The sequence below is a fragment of the Nycticebus coucang genome, chromosome 1 (genome assembly GCF_027406575.1).
Source record: "Nycticebus coucang isolate mNycCou1 chromosome 1, mNycCou1.pri, whole genome shotgun sequence".
Lineage (NCBI taxonomy): Eukaryota > Metazoa > Chordata > Mammalia > Primates > Lorisidae > Nycticebus > Nycticebus coucang.
In genome coordinates, this window is record NC_069780.1 from 18360176 (window position 1) to 18380457 (window position 20282).

The 20282-nt window shown below is 41.1% G+C and overlaps 2 protein-coding genes across 4 annotated transcripts in view; one reads left to right on the forward strand and one right to left on the reverse strand.

Annotated features, from left to right (window-relative positions):
• The window catches only part of FAM13A (family with sequence similarity 13 member A), a 310218-nt gene extending 294722 nt beyond the window's left edge, over positions 1–15496 (reverse strand). Inside the window, exon 1 of one of the 3 annotated variants that reach the window (XM_053606078.1) lies at positions 15244–15496. In XM_053606078.1, the coding sequence (XP_053462053.1) occupies positions 15244–15402 (159 nt within the window). In that variant the 5' untranslated portion in view covers positions 15403–15496. The remainder of the gene's footprint in view (positions 1–15243) is intronic. The other 2 variants (XM_053606038.1, XM_053606236.1) reach the window with 2 other exon arrangements.
• A 250-nt stretch (positions 15497–15746) lies between these two features.
• Positions 15747–19102, forward strand: TIGD2 (tigger transposable element derived 2). Its single transcript, XM_053606521.1, has 2 exons — positions 15747–16069; positions 16250–19102. Exon 2 carries the CDS (start codon positions 17161–17163, stop codon positions 18736–18738), a length of 1578 nt encoding a protein of 525 aa, XP_053462496.1. The 5' UTR covers positions 15747–16069; positions 16250–17160; the 3' UTR covers positions 18739–19102.
• Positions 19103–20282: the final 1180 nt, after the last annotated feature.

The window sequence follows — 20282 nt, forward strand, 5'->3', positions numbered from 1 at the left end:
GTTTTTCTTTCCAAAGTTCGAAAATCTTCCGAGAAGGCTCAAAATACTGAGTGATCAGTTCTTATATGTCTTTCCTGGATGAGCCATCTTTTAATTAATTTGTGTGTGTGTGTGTGGTTCCATATGGGACCACTCTTGCCTTGGGGAGTCGCCCTGGGCTACCTCCACAAAGGCTCCTGGTCACTGAGGGAAGCCTTTCAGGGAGGAGCAAAATGCCTCTTCACTTCAGAGCTGAGAGTTCTGGTTTCTCATTTCTCTAATCACAATACAGTTCGGTAAATGCACAGAAAAGCCGATTGGAATTAACTTCGGAGGGAAAGGCAATGAAAAGGATCCTTTAAAACACACTGAATGTGTAGCAGGAGCCTACGCAGACAAAAATGCTCTCAGGCACCAGTTGGAAGAGGAAATGGCTTTATTCACTGGCCTGGAGACTCAGTGGACTAGTGGACATCCCCCAAAACAAGCCTGCTGACTCAATTTCTGGCCTTCTTTTTAGACAGTCTTTGGGTTTATGTGCACATGAAAATCAGGGCAGTTCAGGTTGGCACATTCCCTTAGTGCATGGGCACCCATCCTCAAAGACAACAGAAAGTCAGGGAAGTTACAAGGTTACTACACAGGTTCAATACGCATCCTCTGAAGGGCATTTAGATAATAGGAACATCTGCTGCAGTGGGGGTTGTAATTAGTACCTTCGTACTTAACTTTAGATTATCACAAACTGCCTAGAATACCCACCTAAATGGATTAATACCCACCTTCTGTACAGATGTCCTACCCTGGAAAGGTGGATGGGCCAACCTCCTACCCTCCCCCACGGATGTCCCACCTAAGAAAGGTGAATGGGCCAATCCCCCTACCCGTCCAACCTTTAAAACTTCCATCCACCATTACCTATGCGCTGACTTCTTTCTTGAACTCAGCTCACCCCCACTGGGGTCGAATAAAGGCTGTCACCCACATAGAGATTGGATTCCATTTGCCATTCATCTTGCATCTCAGAATAATTTTTGGTTTTGGTCTTTTCAATCTTTTCTCTGATAGACTTGGAGGCCAGGCACAGTGGCTCATGTCTGTAATCCTAGCCACCCTCGATTTAACCTACTTCAAATAGGCTTTATAAAGCTTGATCTCCGTTCCCTCAACTCAACTTTTCCCTTATCTGCTGTAGGATAATATTTAGAAATAAACATATCCTACATCAAGCACACAAAGTGAACTCAGTGTGAGTTTAAAATGGCTTGCTATTCTTACAGAGGCTTAAGGGACCTGGGCCCCCCTGAGGCACACACAGAGCTGACTTGCCTGGAGTTAAAATTCCACAAGCCAATTCTCTGAAGTTGTACATCCCGTTAAGCCTGAGCCCAAAGGGCATGCTGCCCCTCCCCAGAGATACAGGCCAGAGGGTTGATGTATGTTAAAAACATATTGTCAGAGGTCTATAGGTGTTCTGCCTTGTGGAGAAACACAGTCGTTACTTCATGCTGGGTAAACTGAGTGAACGCTTGAAGGTTCTCTTCCATTAACTCTGTTCCCTGTGGCTTTCTTTTCTTTTTGTTGAACCATCCTTGCATTCCAAGAATAAATCCCACTTGGTTATGATATATAATCCTTTTTAAAATTTAATTAAATTTTATTTATTTTTTTGATTGTTAAATCATAGCTGCGTACATTAGTGCAATCAAGGGGTACAATGTGCTGGTTTCATACACAATCTGAAATATTCTCATCAAACTGTTCAACGTAGCCTTCATGGCATTTTCCTAGTTATTGTATGTAGACATTTGTATTCTGCCTTTAGTACGTTTTGCCTGTACCCATTCTAAGATGCACCGTAGGTGTGGCCCCACCCATTACCCTCTCTTCCACCCTAACCTCCCCCCTCCCTTCCCCTTCCTTGGCCCTTTCCTCATACTCTTGTGCTATAGTTGGGTTATAGCCTTCATGTGAAAGCTATAGTTTAGCTTCATAGTAGGGCTGAGTACATTGGATACTTTTTCTTCCATTCCTGAGATACTTTGCTAAGAAGAATATGTTCCAGCTGCATCCGTGTAAACATGAAAGAGGTAAAATCTCCATCTTTCTTTAAGGCTGCATAATATTCCATGGTATACATGTACCATAATTTGCTAGTCATGTTTTCTTCTTTGTGATCTTTATTTAGATACCTGCCCAAAAGATTAGTCAGTGTCTAGAAAAGAATGTTTACTGCAGAAGTGATTGTGTTGATGTGGTAACAGCATATTTCCTTACAAGTTAATTTCAGATAGGTAAAATGAGGTAATGGTGAAACTAACAGATGATAGATTAAGTGTGTACGTGACTAGAAGTATATAAAATCAGACCCCCGAATAAAGAACTTTGCTACACGCCATCCCATGCTGTGTAGTCTGTTTCTTGCCCTTATTTCTTAACATTGCAGGAGTGAGCTTATCCCTGAAGGCTGCAAGGCTGTCTCTCTGCAGCATTGGCATTCACACCAACAATCTGCTTCCTACTATACCCCTCCAGATCCTTATTCAAATCGTAGCCTTCTTGGTTATTATTTATGATAGGACCATGAATTATGATCTTTCTCATTTGCAGTTACAGACCAATAATCCTCTGCCTCATCTCACAACTGCTCTTATCCTCACCTTACTGGATACCAACCAGCTCAGACTGAAAGCCGAGGAATGTTCCTGTAAATGTCACTTCCCTCCCATTGTCTTTTACAGGCAGTTCACTCTGTCCCTAAAGCCACAGGAAGCAGCCAAAGAGATACCATGCCAATCACCCTTTTTTCTTATCATAGATTAGAAAGACCAGAATGATAGAATCAGACTGACCCACCCAGGTAGAAATGACCTGCCCAGGACGGACCAAGTGTATTTCACCCATGAAATAGTGAATGAAACAATTCTTGCATTTCTGACCCTTTAAAGTCCCCATCCACCATAGACCACCTGTGGATTTCTTCCCCGTCAGGAATTTCACCCCAGAGAAAGACAGTGGAAACAGAATGGGTTCAAAGGATTTCAAACATTCCCTCATGTTCCTTTGCTCTGCTCCCCTTACAAAGGGAGCTGCATCCCCTGCAGGGATTGTATCCCTTGCTGGACCCAAGAGGGATTTGAAGAATCAGCTCCTCCAGTAGCCTATCACCTGTGACTTCAAGGTCAGCAGCCACATTTCAAGGTTTGAGCTGCTAACAGGTGCCCAATGTTTCAGTCTCCATAACCATGACGATAGAAAAAAACAGGATAGTGTCCAGAATGGTCCCATGGCTTACTGCAGATCTAAAATCGCGGATAAGCCCCCAAAATATATTGCTAGAATTTCTCTGTGTTGGGTTCTTTGGTTTAGTGTTCGAAGAATGAAACCATGGACCATGCAGATCAGTGACCGGACAGAGTTTATTGATGAAAAGATTGAAGAAAAAAGGGGGAACAGAACCTCTGGCAGCAGAAGTGGGGAATCCAGATGGGAAGCCCCCTGTGTCTTTGGTCTAGGGGTTTAAATCCTATCTTGTGGGTAAGGGGTTGTAGGGAAGTATGCCACAATTGAGGTCTTCAGGCAAAAAATGATCCTAAAATTAGCACAGGAATGTGGTCCTTGCAGTTTTTGCTTCAGGCATTAGAGTGTGTGTTCCCTACTCCAGGAGGAACCACCCAGAAACATGCAAGCTGCTTTTTTCATGACCCTTCTTGAGTACAGCCCAGAAAAGGTGACCTGTTTGTGCCTAGAGATGGGAGTCTGTGATGAGACGGATTTCTGATCTCACACAGGCCTAGAAAATGGGGGTCCCTGTTCATCCCTGAATGGAGATACCCTGTATCACCACAGAGTACCTTAGTGAGATTTCCACCATAATATTTTGGGAGAATCAAAGGGTTAGAGACAAAGAAGTTGACAGAACACAGCAGAGTGTGGGAATGGTGACACTGCAGCTGACTTTACAGGCTAGATGGGATTTAGATATACAGATGCTGGGGACTCAAATTGAGATCACCATTTTCCTGGCCACTTGTCACACCAAGTTTAGCTGCTGGATTTCAGAAATACCAACAAATCCAAAGGACTGTGTATTGACAGTTCTGAGGCATATGTACTCCAATGCTTTTCTAATTAAATGGCATTTTAATAAAATTTTTATCATATCTTTGTGAATACAAAAGACTGTTTACATAAACAATTCAAAAAGGGATTTTGTCGCAATAACAGTAGTGTTCAGGTCCTGTTAAGTAAAACCTATCAAAACTTAAAAAACAAACAAACAAAAAACCCTGAATAGGCCACTTAACAGAAAGCACTAAAAGACATACTGCACTTAAAATAATGTTTCTTTGTCATGGAATGTATCTGAAATTAGAGTCTGAAATATTTGTTTCAACCCCAAGATGCACACGAATGATATTAGTGTCCACTTAAGTCCAGAAAGCTCTTTAGCTAGCATATATACATATTACTAAGTATTGCTTTACAAAGAAACAAGAGATATATAAAACACAGCCAAGAGAATTACTGGTATAAAATCAGAGCTATTACTGTTTCCCTAGAAAGAATAAAGTTATTTCAGAAAGTACTTTTCTGAATCGCACAATATATTGGGCTAATTTCATGACTACTCCCAGAAATTCAGAAATATCACAGCAGTACAAAAGATATCCTATTTTTAAGCAAGTACCCTGGAGGAGGAATTCAAGGTGATTTTATAGCTGACAGGCCCTGAAGATGCTGTCACTGAGACCACTCTCTGGCCTGGGGAAACTGGAGAATGTTTTTTGATGGAGGAAGTCAAAGATTATCCTCTATCTTCCAACAAAGATAAACATGCTTGAAAGCCAAGTTCTATGATATTAGTTCCCTGCCTAATAAGTCTTTTTTCAGTGTTTCTTGAATAACCGCATCACTGCCATTTCCCAAGCCGCCACTTTAGAGCAAGTAACTTCTACCTTCCTCCTTCATTACCTCAGAAAAAAAATTAATGTACCCTTTCAGAAGGAAGCAGCCAGAGTGAACTTGTTGCCCTCAAACCTTATCAAGAATTAGAGCCAGGAATGAGGGAAGCAGACTACTGCAATATGGCACCCAATGTGGGGCCCTCTTCACAGTACTTGCGTTTTGATTTGCTAGGGAAGGGCCATTTCTCAGAGATTGACTCAGCCAGGCCTTCCCCACAAAAAACTCCACCACCTCCCAATGGGCTTTCCCACCTTAGCAGGCTAAACTCAGCCCCCAACAGGTTTTCCTGACTCAGCAGGCTATATAAACCAATAGATAGTAAGAGAAGCTGCCTTTCAACCCAGGTTGAAGGCTTCTCACAGGTTTATCTGAATAAACTTGTCCTAATCATTGAGCTGCATTCTCTTTGTCTGTCCTTTCTTTACCTCTCTCTCTACTCATCCTCTCCTTATGGCCAATATAACTAATTTTAAACCTAGTCAATCAATTGACAACCTGCCTCATTAAAATCACTTTTGAAAGCATGCCCATCAGTGACAACTGCCCCCACCTCACTCTGGCTAAATAAGAATGGGCTAATTTCATACCCTAGCTGACCACCAAAACAAACAAACAAACAAACAAACCAAACAGCATATTACTCTGCTAAACATGTTTCTGAGTGCCAACCAATCAACAGCCATCTTATTTGAGTAATTTGAGTAACTCTCCTTTAGATAATCTCAATCTATTCAGGTCTTTCCTCAAACACTTGAAAATCCACTAATCATAATTTCGAACACTTTCAAAGACCCTATACAGTAGTCTCCCTTGTCTTTGTAATTTATTAGCAATCAACTACAGGCAAAAAATAGGTGAGTACAGTACAAGAAGATATTTTGAGAGAAAGAGAAAATGCTTATATAACTTTTATTATATTGTTATAATTGTGATATTTTCTCTTACTATACCACTTTATAAATTAAACTTTATCACAGATATTTAAGTATAGGAAAAAACAATGTGTATATATGTAAGTGTGTATATTTATGGTTTGGTACTATACTTAAATATATATGCATTTTTAAGCTTCCAGTGGGGATCTTGGAACACATCCCCTGAAGACAAGGGGGGACTACTGTATAAGACAATAGACTTCTCTGCTCAGAAAGCACTGCCTGACAAACATGCTTTACCTTACTACAATAATCCATAAATTCAGCTCTAATTTTATTTCACCTATTGAATATTGGTCCCATCATTCTTTGGTACAACCCATAATTTAGACACCCAACTAAATGGGCCATTATTTAAGCCCCATTGTTAGATTTGTATTTCTATTACTTCCTCACTAGCTTGTTTATTACCCCTTCTTCCTGGCCATATTAACCCCCTCACTTAACTCTCAACATGCCACTTGGCTGAAGCTGGGCACTGCATCTGCCTTACAGGAAATACTCAAAAGTGCTCTATATATGGATCAGAAGAGTCAATATCCACCAGCATGAAAACACCCAAAAGTTCCAGCTCACAGCTCCTATCAAATAGTAGCACAAAGAGGAAAACAAAACAACAAGGTATCTTTCAACATGATGAACAAAACAGTATCTCATGCATCAATACTAACATTCAACATAACCAGTGTTAGTACTCCACTCAAAAAGAATAGATTGGTTGGGTGGATAAAAAACATAACCCAAACATATGCTGTCTCCAAGAAACCTATTTAATTTGCAAGGACTCTCATAGCCTCAAGGTAAATGGATAGAAAAAAATTCTACAGAAATAGAAACCAAAAGCAAGCAGGAGTAGTTATTCTCATATCAGATAAAACAGATTTTCAATTAACAATGGTTAAAAAAGACAAAGATGGTCATTATCTAATGATAAAGGGAGCGATTCAGCAAGAAGATATAATAATCCTAAATAAGTATATACCTAGCAGAGGAGCATAAAAATACAAATCCTATTAGATCTAAACACAGAAATAAACTTCGTCATTATAGTAACTTGGGACTTCAACAGTCTAATGACAGAACAGTCATTAAGGCAGAAAGTCAACAAAGAAACAATGGATTTAATCTGGTCTCAAGAACAGACAGACCTAACAATTTAGTGTAGAACATTCTACACTAAAACTATAGAATATACATTCTTCTCAACAGCTCATGGGACATTTTCCAAGAAAGATTATATGTTAGGCCATAAAACAAGTCTTAGGAAATTCAGAAAAATCAAAATCGCACTACAAATCTTCTCAGACCACTGTAGAATAAAACTAGAAATCAACTCCAAGAGGCATTCTCAAGTTTACACATAGTCATGGACATTAAACAACCTGTTGCTGAACAATTCTTGGGTCACTGATAAGATCAAGATGGAAATCAAAATATTTTTTCATTAAACAACAAAGAGGATACAAGTTTCCACAATCTCTGGGATACAGAATGTGGATTGCATGGCGGGGTGGGGAGTTCATAGTCTTCAATGCTTGACCAGAACGACAGATCTAAAATTAACTACCTCATGCCACAGATCAAGGAAGTAGAAAAAGAAGAACAAACCAACCCCAAATATAGCAGAAGAAAAGAAATAACAAGCTCAGGGCAGAACTAAACAGAAGGGAAATAATAAAAAGAAATACAAAGGATCAATGAAAAAAAGTTGGTTCTTTCAAAGATAAAAAAAAAAAAAATTGATAGACTACTTGCTAAATTAACCAGAAAGAGAAAAGGACTCAACTAAACTCAACCAGAAATGAAAAAGAAGACATTATAACTGAATACCACAGAAAGACAAATATCATACACCACTCCTATATAAACTTCTATACACACAAACTGGAAAACCCAGAGGATAGGGATACATCTCTGGAAACACAAAACATCCCAATCCTGAATCAGGAAGAAACAGAAATCCTGAAGAGACCAGTAATGAGCAGAAAGATGAAAATAATAATAAAAAATTTTCCAACCACAAAAAGCCCTAGACCAGATAATTTTATCAGACATACAAAGAATTGGTACCCATTCTACTGAAACAGTTCCATGACATCAAGAAAGAGGGACCCTCCTTAATTCATTCTACAAAGCCAGTATCATCTTTATACCAGGAAAGGACAACAATAGAAAAAGAAAAACTATAGATCAATATCCCTTATGAACATAGATAAGAAATATCTTCAATAAAATACTAGCAAAGTAAATTCAACAGCATATCAAAAACATAATTCACCATGATCAAGTGGACTTCATCACGGGGATGCAAAGATGGTTCAATGTACACAAATCAATAAATGTGATTCATCATATAAATATAACTATTAAAGACCACATGATCACCTCAATAGATGCAGAGAAAGTCTTCGATAAAACCCAGCACCACTTCATGATTAAAATCCAGAACTGCCAAAGATGCAAATAATTACCTCTGATTCCTTCCCTGAGTTTTCATTAACTGAACTCCTATGGCAGAAAGACTAAAGTCTGTCAACAGAATGGGACAGCCTTGTCACAAACCACTGTCTCCTCTGCATGTCCCTGCCTGCTTAAGCCCATTGAATTTTCCTAAAAATAACTTACTACCACTCTAAAATCATTTATACTTCCCCATCTCCCTTTCCCCTGAGAAGAAGGGTATATAACTATCTGTACATCTGCACTCCATTGGCTGGTGAGGTAATCACTCTGGTTCTTCTTTGTGCACGTTATAAATCTGTACGTCATTTCTTCTACTAATCTGCCTTTTTGTCAGTTGATCTTCAGAGGGCAAAATGGAAGGGAGGAAAGAAGGGAGGAAGGAAAACAATCTTCACCACTGCACTGTAAGGTCTATAAGAAAAAAACTAAAAACTTTCTCTTTTGTGACTGTGGCAATAATATTGATGATTTTAGTCAATGTACCAAGCTTAGAAACAAACAAGTTTAGTACAAAATTTGCTCCAGATGTTGTTTTATAAATAAGCCCTTTTTGTTTCTTTTTTAACATTATTGGAAACAAAACTACCAACCCAAAAGATAAAAATTTTGAAGTCCCAGGGCTTTAAATAATAATCCCATAAACTTTTCCTATCATGTAATCAGTACATCAATTTCGGCACACTGTTTATAGCAGTGGTTCTCAACCTGTAGGTCGTGACCCACAGGAACTGTATTAAAGGTCTGCGACATAAGGAAGGTTGAGAACACTGGCTTATAGGAACTTTCCAAGTTGTTAACTAATTCCACTACTACATCCCAAAAGGAAAAGAAGACAACATAGAAGGGAAAGAGGAAAACAATCGGGAATATGACAAGCTTAAATGTAGAGAGGAAAGGGCTGGAGAAAATTAACACATAATAAAGCAAAAGAGGAAAAATATGAAAATCCAAGAAAAAAAGAGGTACCATCACTTTACCTCGGAGGGGTCACAGCTTAGGTAAATAGCAAGATACAAGAAATACAAATAAAAGAAATGGCAGAGGTAGGCCTCTTTTCCCAATTTTTATGTTTTTTTTTTTTTTTTAACCTTGGAAGACAAAGTAGAACAAAGAAAACAAAATTCAAACATATTTACAAAAGAATGCCTATTTGAGGATTACCAACTGCATTATACCTACGTATTACATCTTTATCCCCTTCAAATATCTTTAGACAGGCTAAAAGTCTGCCCCAAACCCAGTATATATAATATATAATTTGGGATTAAAGAAAAGGAAAAAAATGTACACCTATTTTGGATTAATGAAATAAGAATTTTCTTCCTTTCCCTTTGCTTCCCTTCCCTTCCTCTTTCCTTTCCTTTCCCTTTCTTTCTTTTTTTTTTTTTTGAGACAGAGTCTTACTATGTTGCCCTTGGCAGAGTGTCGTGGTGTCACAGCTCACAGCAACCTCAAATTCCTGGGCTTAAGCCATTTTCTTGCCTCAGCCTCCCAAGTAGCTGGGACTACAGGTGCGTGCCACAATGTCCAGCTATTTTTTTGTTATAGTTGTCATTGTTGTTCAGCAGGCCCTGGCTGGGTTTGAGCCCACCAGCCTCGGTGTATATGGCTGGTGCCCTAACCATTGAACTATGGATGCTGAACTGAAATGAGAATTTTTTTTTTTTTTTTTGTAGAGACAGAGTCTCACTTTATGGCCCTCGGTAGAGTGCCATGGCCTCACACAGCTCACAGCAACCTCCAACTCCTGGGCTTAAGTGATTCTCTTGCCTCAGCTTCCCGAGTAGCTGGGACTACAGGCGCCGGCCACAACGCCCAGCTATTTTTTGGTTGCAGTTCAGCCGGGGCCGGGTTTGAACCCGCCACCCTCGGTATATGGGGCCGGCGCCCTACCGACTGAGCCACAGGCGAAATGAGAATTTTTAATGGGCAATTTTGTGGTGGTTTTGTGAATCCCCTTATAATTATAACCAGATATATAATAATCCATTCTTGCAAATAGTTCTAATATCCTGTATATATGAATTAATATGGCCTTTCTCACTATAGGGTAGAACCTCCATAGTTGACCACCTCCCTGCATCGACCACCTCCTTCAATTGATCTAATTTTCATAGACTGGGCAGGCACCACATGTACATTATCAGTACAATAGTCCTAGTTCCTTATGTGGACCACCTCCATATGTTGCCCAGTTTGTTACAATCTCTTGGGTGGTCAATTTACAGAGGTTCAATCATAGTGTTCAAAATCTCCTTATTTTAGGAGATTAATACAATGTATTTCCTTCTACTCAAAAAAATCTAGGAAAATAATAAAGTCATAGCTCATATTCACTTAGTCCTTATTTTATGTTGAACCCTCTGCAAAGCAATTTATATACACCATTTCAGTTTGTTAGGTCTGGTAGGCAGGTAAACAGGTGGCAAGGAAGTGGCTAAGGGTAGAGAATAGGAATTGAATTGTAGCTAGGAACTCTTTCCTGGTGAGAACATATACAGTAAAAAGTTCATGGTGACCTTTAACGGACCTAGAGCTCATTACCATCTAACAAAACCTGTGATATAATCTATTACATTATATATAACTCCAACCTGTCAATCATCTCAAAAGCAGGAAACAAGAACCAATCCTCCCAGGAAAAGGCGGGACAAACTAGTAAGCTTATAAAACTCAGAATGTGCTCACACTCTGGGTGGTTCTCCACTTGTACAGATTCACCCGTTCCTCTCTCCGGAACGAATTTTCACCTGCATGACTTCCCTCTTTACTTTCATTCTTTCTTTTATGTGATAAACTGTGTGAAATCTCTATGTGTCTGTGATCACGCCATCATGGGCTTGACTCCGCACCAGCAGTCATTTCTGACATTGGGAGCCGAGACGAGGGGACATTCAGATGGACCTAGCAAGTTCATCCTTAAAACCATACTAAATCAGTATGATTTTTATTCCCATTTTCCAGATAGAAAAGATTTTATATAACCAGCCTAAGGTTCCATGGCTGGTAAGTTGCCATCAGAACCACAAACGAAAGACTGTGTTCAGGAACTCATAAGGGTTATCACTAAGATGCACTGCCTGCAAATTGCTTAATTATACAGTTTATCCTACAGGTTTCCAAACAATGGTTAATATATTAAGTATAATATAAACAAAATTACTATGAAAACATAAAATTAAAATAGAACTCAATCAATGAATAGTAACAGAAAGGTACTAGAAACTCAATATGTATATGAATTGGTCATTGCAAGCAAACACAAAATTAAGCTCATAGATTGGTGGAAGTCAATGTTAAAATGAACGTATCTGTTCCTGTGTCAGATAAAACTTAGATTTAATCTGAGAGTATTTTCCCTGACGCTAAACATAGCTAGGATTTAGCACATAAATCCTTGAGTAAAGTGATAGAATATTTCATGAGCAGTATCTTCAACATCAATTGGGCTAAATTCAGAGATACATCTGAGAAGGATTTTTGTTTTTTATGTTTTCCCTTTAGGAAGTCAGTAGGCAAATGGCAAGTTAACATTTAACATTGTAAGTATTACAACCCAAGGAACAACTAGGCAAAAGATCTGAATAAATAGTTCTCAAAAAAAAAAAATCAGTGGCTAATAAGTACATAAAATGATGCTCAATCCATCATTAGCCACCGGGGAAATGCAAGTCAAAAATGCACTGATATGCCATTTCACACATACTGCAATTAGAAACCTAGATAATAACAGGTCTTTCTGAGGCTGCGGAGAAACTGGAACCCGCATACACTGTTTGTGAAATGTAAAATGGTCTAGCTGCTTTAGAAAATAGTTCCTCAGAAGGATAAACGCACAATTACCATATGATCAAACAATTCCAATACTAGTTACATACCCAAGAGAAATGAAGACCTATCCACACAAAAATTTGTACACGGATGTTCTTAGCCAAACATCAGAAACCAACCTAAACATCCGTCAATTAATGAAAGGACAAAGAAAAGGTGGCATACCCATAGAACGGAATATTATTCAGCAATACGAGGAAAAGATACCGATACCTGCTACAACACAATGACTCTGGAAACATTATGCTAAGTGAAGGCAAACAGACCCAAAGGGATTAATAAAAGAACATAAATTACTTTCTTGAACAAAGCAAACAATCTTAACTTTTCCCAAGCAGCTAAGAGAGAAAGAGAGACAAGAGAGGGGACCCTGAGACAGAGAAATGTTGAGGAGAGAAAGGAGAGACTGGCATAACAAGAAGAAGGGAGGCTGTGGCCCAGACAGAGACCTAATAAGAAATTCTCTGTGGCCAAACAGGCTCATAATAAAACAAAGGTGCTGTGGTATAATATGAAATCCCCAGTTCCTGTCACAGAACTCCTAAAGTGCTTGGACGCTCCTGAATCTCACCATGTCTTCTGTTCTTCATAACGAGCCCCCATGAATCATATCGGACTTTAGGCTAACAAGGGGACTTAGGATGAGGTCCCTAGATAGCCTCAGCATGGGGCTGGTCACTGAAAAATATCCAAACTATTAGAAAGTTGGCACTTTCTGCCCCACCCTCTTACCTCTGGGAAGGAGAGTGGACTGGAGATTTAGTTCCCCCCAAAACTCTTAAACAACAAATCTGAGAGCTTTTGTGTCGATGAACACATCCAGATGCAGGAAATACGGCAAGCCCTGAGAGGGGATGGAGGCTCTGAGCCTCGCAGCCCCCACACCTGGCCCTATGCATCTCTTCCATCTGACCATTCTTGAGCTGTTATATCCTTTATAATAAACTGGCAAATGTAAGTAAAGTGTTTTCCCTGAGTCCTGTGAGTGATCGTAGCAAATTAATGGAACTCGGGGAGGGGGTTGTGGACACTCCAATTTATAACTAGGCAGTCAGAATATAGGTAGCAACCGACTACTTGTGATTGGCATCTAAAGCAGGGAGGCAGTTCTATGGGACTGAGCCCTTAACCTGTGGGATCTGACACCATCTCCATATGGTGATGGACCCAGCTGGTGTCCAGGGGCAACCTACTTCATGGGTGGGGAAAAATATGTGCACATCTGGTCACAGAAGTGTTCTGTGCTCTGCTGAGAGTATAGCAGGAGAGAAACAGAATGTTCCCATAGATGCCCCACGTTCTAATTTTTTCTTCATATCTTTTTATAAAAACAGACTTTATTTTTTAGAGAAGTTTTAGGTTCACACAAAACTGAGTGGAAGACAGATTTCCTACATTCTCACACGTGCACAGTCCATGCCATTCTCAACATCCCTCACCACAGTAGTACATTTGTTATAAGTGATGAACCTACGTGCGATATCATTATCACCCAGAGTCCACAATTTACATTGGGGTCCACAATTTGCATTGGGGTCCACAATTTACATTAGGGTCCACAATTTGCATTTGGACAAATGTATAATGACACCATTTTAGTATCATACAGAGCAGTTTCACTACCATAACAATCTACACTTAACATTGTAAGTCACTCTTCTACTCTGCCACAACTAGCAAGCCCTTCCCCCTAGCAAAAAGGAGAAAGGTTACCAGACAAAACTCTTTTGTGTAAAGACACAACTGCCTTGAGTAAAGTCTTAGTAAAAGTCTGTGGAATACAACTGCCTTGTGTGAGGTGGTGTTTTGAGAAAATCCAACTGGGCTGTATCCAGATTTGAACAAGGTGATGAAAAGAAAACAACTTGAACACATAAAACACCAGCAAGGTGGAGAATTCAAGAGAAGCACGCGAGTGGTATCGGAAAGGAAATAAAACCCTAGACATATGGGGGGGGTAATAACTAGCAGGATTTTTATTTAAATATCATGAGAGTGACTTCAGCAGGCTGGAGGGCGAAGACAGCTGACATCTGCTTACCTGCCGCCTCATTTCCACTCACTGCCGTTGGTGGCAGTCTGTAAGAGTCAGCGCTCTTCCATAATATACAAATGTTTTTAATGCCCTTTACAAATATTAGCCAAAGAGGAAAACTTTAAAAAATGATATGAAACTACCATGAAGCTGTACTCTACCTTGGAACAGTCAACCAGGACTGGCAGATAGGGACTGGTTAAGGATAAGCTTTAGGGGGCAGGGAAGAAGGGGAGCTCCACTTTGGGGGCAAGCGGGTGCTCGCCAAAGGCCACTGGCAACCTCACAACATAACTAGATCAAAGTGGAAGGCTGCGATTTTGAGAAAAGCAACGGAGCAGTTTTGGCGGGGGCGTCAAATAGAAGGCTTAGAATGAACATCTCTTTCCCACAGTATGTTCAGTGAGATTTCCGTCGCTGAGTGTCTGAAATTCCAACGACAATATATGGCACTGTCAAGCAAATTATTCCGTTACTTGGTGTTAACGGAAAGGTTAAACATTTATGTTCAGATATTAGAGAAGCTTGACCGGCAACTTCTGTATGTGTGTGTGTGTATATATATATATAAACTTTTGTATATTTTTAAGTGTAATTACACACACACGACGGAAAGGAAGGCACTTCCTCAGTGAACAGGTGCTGCAGGATTAAGGTGCAGCCACTTCCTCCTCGGAGAAGGCTCTGCAGGTTCCTCTGCTGGAAACAAATCAAAGGAGTCTTTGTCAAACTGCAACGCCCCTATTACAGCCGAGCAGCCGTGGGCGGGAAGGAGCGGCAGGACCTTGACCACGGTGCTGCCCACTGGTTCGCGCGGCTTGCAGGCGCTGTCAGGTTTGCAAAGGGCTCCTCAGAGACAGACTGAGATAAATCCCGGAGCATTAGCACCGCGGAGCGGAGACCGCACAGCGGCGTGGTTGCGGCGCCTCCTCTGGCCGGCGTTTGCTCCGCCCGGCGCTGCGGCGCGGAAGCCCCAACTCCTCCCGGAGCCCCGTCCCCACGCGGGCCGCAGCCGCGTCCGCCTGCTCCTACCTCACGATCCGCGCTCCGGCTCGTTCGGTCCGGGCGGGCTGGCGCGGCGCTCCCCGGAGCCGGCTCCGGGAGGCGCGGGCACCGGGGCCGCCCCAGCACCGCGGCAGGGCCGCAGTTGCTGTTTGTAAACACGCTCCACGTGCGCTCGCCCTGCCCCATTCGCTGTCGGCTATCCGCACCCCTTGTTTAGCAGCTTTCCGATCAGCCCTCTGGGGGTGCAAATTTTACACACCCAGGGAGAGATGGAAGCTTCGTCCACAGAGCCGCGCGGGAGGGTAAAAGCCCAAACAAGGCGAGCTCGTATTGCCCCCTGCCGGCCGGCCAGGCAGTCGGCAACCCGAAGCCGCCGGGCTATCAGCAGAACACACGCGGCGTCCAAAGCCGCCGCCTCGGCCAGGCCCCGCCCCCGCCTCCGCCCTCCGGAGGCCCCGCCCCGGGACGCGCGCGTCCGCCCGCGCAGGCCCCGCCTTCCAGCCGAGGAAACGTTCCTGCGGGGGCGCGCGCGTGCTCTCTAATCCCGCGCCTTCCGGCTCCGGCGGCGACGCTCCCGTCGCCGCCGCCGCCGCGCCACCGGTGTCAGCCTCCCTCAGGAGACTCCATTTGCTCTTGGTGCGGTCTGGCCACCGTGCTGGCGGTCGGAGAGCGATGCCCCCGGCCGGCGGAATGGCGTTCCCCGCGCCGAGCGGCCGCTCGCTCGCCGGCTGGCTGCGGCGGTGACACCCCGGTCGTCCCTCCGCGGGAGGAAAGACGTCCCGCGCTCTGGAGCTGGCCCGGCGGGGAGAGGCCCTTCCTAACGCGGCTCTCTCTGACCTCTTAATTTCGGGAGGTAGGCTATTCAGGTCCCTCTGTGTCACCCCAGTCATGCCTGAAGGCATTATTGTCGTGTTTAACTATCTGTCACACTAATAAGAGGCGTTAATTTTCTCAACATAGTTCCAGGATGTGGGTAATGCCACGGATCCTGGTATTGAATTGAAAAAAAAAATGTTTTTCGTATTTTCTTTAGGTTTCGAAGGCTCCGAGTATCTCTACGGCCCCCACAGGAACTACTTCTGTTGGCCCAGCGAGGATCGGCTTTCACCGGGATTATTGTATCACCATATTCAGCGAGCTTCCCTCCCCATAGCCTTTACATCGGGACCTAATTTCCACCAATGAAGTTTTTTTATGCTTTCTTTAATAATGTGACATCGCCTCTTGTACTCCTTCCTCCTTTGCAGTTGCCAAATCCACTAGGTAGAAGTCGCGTTAAAGTTCAGAATTTTCTGCCTGGCCGCTTTCGCCTTGCTGGCACCGCTCGCTTCTGTCCAGCTCACCTTACCTTTTTGTGTTTGATTTCCGCAAGCACTCAACTCGTGTAATGTGTAGCCCTTGCCTAGAGAAGACAGCATTGCTTACAATGCTTGACAAAGACCACATTTTGTCAAAGGGGTGAGCTTTCCATTATATTTTCCTGTATGTCAGCTTTGCAAGTCCTCTCTTGACTTAAGCTATTTATTCCTTACCACATTTCTCAAAATGTTTCCCTGAGTCTTAGAGGCTTTATCAAAAAACCTTACCAGCCATGATCGCAATAATTGAGTATGCAATCATACTGTTGTAGAGACCTTGTTAGTACAGTGTTGATTCAAATTCTAACCTCCAATGAGACAGTTCATGAAAAGAACTTATACTAAGAAAGGAGGAAGACAAAAATAGGGTTAATTGGAAACAGGTATTACAAGAACTTGTATGTTTCAAACAGGCCAGCAAGGGTAGGGATTCATATCTGTAAATTGGCCATCACATTATCCATCTAGGTCCTATGTGTGAGAGAAGGGAAGAATCTTAAGACCTCATTTTCTATTCTCTTTGTATTGAAATCTAAGTTGTTCATTATCTTGTGCTAGTAATTGCCTAAAATATTAGACCCTTAAAATGCTGGGCAAACGCAAGCGTGTGGTGTTGACAATTAAGGACAAGCTTGACATTATTAAGAAACTTGAGGAAGGCATTTCTTTCAAAAAACTTTCTGTGGTGTATGGAATTGGTGAATCCACTGTTCGTGATATTAAAAAGAACAAAGAAAGGATTATAAACTATGCAAACAGTTCAGATCCTACTAGTGGGGTATCCAAACGTAAATCTATGAAGTCATCAACATACGAGGAACTCGACAGAGTTATGATAGAGTGGTTTAACCAGCAGAAAACAAACGGGATTCCAGTGTCCGGAACGATTTGTGCAAAACAAGCCAAGTTCTTTTTTGATGCTTTGGGGATGGAAGGTGATTTTAATGCATCATCTGGCTGGCTAACTCGATTTAAGCAGCGCCATGGTATTCCAAAGGCTGCTGGTAAAGGAACAAAATTAAAAGGAGATGAATCTGCTGCCAGTGAATTTTGTGGGAACTTTAAGGAATTTGTTGAGAGAGAGAATCTACAACCAGAGCAAATTTATGGTGCTGATCAAACGGGATTGTTCTGGAAATGTCTACCATCAAGGACATTAGTTCTTGAAAATGAGCATAGTACTTCTGCCTATAGATCAAGCAGAGAGAGAATCATTATTATGTGCTGTGCAAATGCCACAGGTTTACACAAACTTAATCTTTGTGTTGTGGGGAAGGCAAAAAAACCTCGTGCATTCAAAGGAACTGACCTTTCAAACCTTCCTGTCACTTATTTCAGTCAAAAAAGTGCGTGGATAGAGCAATCTGTTTTCAGACAGTGGTTTGAAAAATACTTTGTGCCACAGGTACAGAAGCATTTGAAATCAAAGGGGCTTGTAGAAAAAGCAGTGCTGCTTTTAGATTTCCCACCATCTCATCCTGATGATGAAATGTTGAGTTCAGATGATGGCAGAATAATTGTGAAATATTTGCCACTAAATGTCACAAGTTTAATTCAACCTATGAGCCAGGGAGTTCTAGCCACTGTAAAAAGATACTACCGAGCAGGACTTCTCCAGAAGTACATGGATGAAGGAATAGACCCAAAAATGTTTTGGAAGAATTTGACAGTGTTGGATGCAGTTTATGAAGTATCAAGAGCTTGGAACATGGTAAAATCAAGTACCATAACCAAAGCTTGGAAAAAACTTCTCCCTGGTGTTGAAGAGAATTCGGGCATGAACATTGATGAAGGAGCCATTTTAGCAGCTAATTTAGCAACAGTTTTACAGAATACAGAAGAATGTGAACAAGTTGACATTGAGAATATTGATCAGTGGTTTGACTCTCAAAGTAATGACTCCACTTGTCAGGTGCTCACTGACGGTAAAAGTGCCGAGGGCCAGGCCAAGCCTGCTGAGCAAAAGACTTCCAGTAAGACTAGAAAACCGGAACTGAATCCAGAGAAGCATATTAGCCATAAAGCTGCACTCGAGTGGACTGAAAATTTACTAGATTATCTAGAACAGCAAGATGACATGCTTCTGTCAGATAAATTGGTATTGAGGAGGCTTCGGACCATAATAAGAAGAAAACAGAAGATCCAAAATAACAAAAGTCATTAATAGGGTTCTGAAGTGTTTCAATGTATTTGCATATTTTGACTGTTTATCTGCAGTAAAACTTAATTGAAGTCCTGTGGATTCTAAGGCTAAATACATTTTATAAATGATTTTAGGATTAGATGCCATTTTGGATTACTTATGTTCCAGCTCTTTAATGTTGGTTGACTCTAGTCATTGAGCATTGACATGTAATCATTTTGTCTACTGTTTCTAATTTGTGTTTTGCTAATTAGGTCATAAGGCCCTGAGGTCAGGGATCTTGTGTCTATTTTGTGCCTAAATTTTAATGTGTCTAATAAAGGGCCATGCACACTGGAGGCACTCAATAAATCTTACTTAAATTGAATTTTTATGACTTTCTCTTAACTTCAGTTTCCAAATTGAAATAAATTGGGGATAAGTTTCCATTTCTAGTTTTCCACTGCTGAAAATCTTGAAGTTGCTCAGCAAAGATTGTGCTTGAAGTATTTCACTGTGACTGCAGAGAACTGAAGAAAAATAATTTAAAGCCTTGTATATGGCAATTCTGTACTAATACTGTTTGCACAATCAGCAGTTCAAATTGTTCATCTCTCAGTATAGTTAAGGAAGAGAAATAAGGTTAAAATGTCTCCAGAAAAAGTGTTTGCACTTCACTTTTATCCCATCTGACAGGTGAGTTCCTTCATAGCATGGGGAGAATGACATTCTAGGAAAACAGGATTCAATTCCCAAACCATTGAAAGTAGCAGTGAAGTAAAATTTTATTATCTGTCTCTTTGATCATTTATTGATGTCAGTAGTTTTTCTCTTTAATAAGCTATTTGTCATTTGTGTAACACTTTAAAGCTTACAAAGTATGTCATTTACTCACGTAGTGTATCATTCTGTGAAAACTAATACTGAGAATATAAGCATACATGTGATTTGTGGAATCAGCACATGAACAGTGGGCTAATATTAAGTAGAACGTGGGAGAGGCACTGTAGGAGAGCCCAGATGCTGTGTGATCATGGGCAACTTACTTAGCTCTATCTGTAAACTAAGAATAATACCTGTTTCGGTATTTTGTGAGGAATAAACGAGGTAGCATATGCATTTGAAATAGTATGAGCTTAGAACAGGGCTCTAAGTATAACATTGTTAGCTACTTACTGTTACTGCATTGCAGAAATCATGCATTTCAGGTGTATGCAAAACATCTGGGTAACTCAAAGTGATATTGCTGCATTTAGGAAAATCCTTCTAAGAGAAGGGAGATAAAATTTGAAATACAAGTAGTTTTAGCCAAAATATAATTTATTTCAGTGAAAACTGAAGGGTTAATCTATTGAAAAGGCATTTACTAAATTAAAAGGCATCCACTGTTAGGCATTGTGAGGTATACAGACATGTTTAAAACTTCTTAGGTTAAATATAATAGGACATAAGAATGGCATTACAATTTCTTTGACGCAGGCCTATTAGCACCTTGCTGATTATATAAGTAGATATTGAGTTTGTTCATAGAGGAAAGTCTGTATTACTAATATTGGCATAATTCATTGAAGTAATAAAATACCTTT

Excerpts from the sequence above, each read along its gene's own strand:
- TIGD2 (XM_053606521.1), top strand. The coding sequence starts at position 17,161 with ATGCTGGGCAAACGCAAGCGTGTGGTGTTGACAATTAAGGACAAGCTT.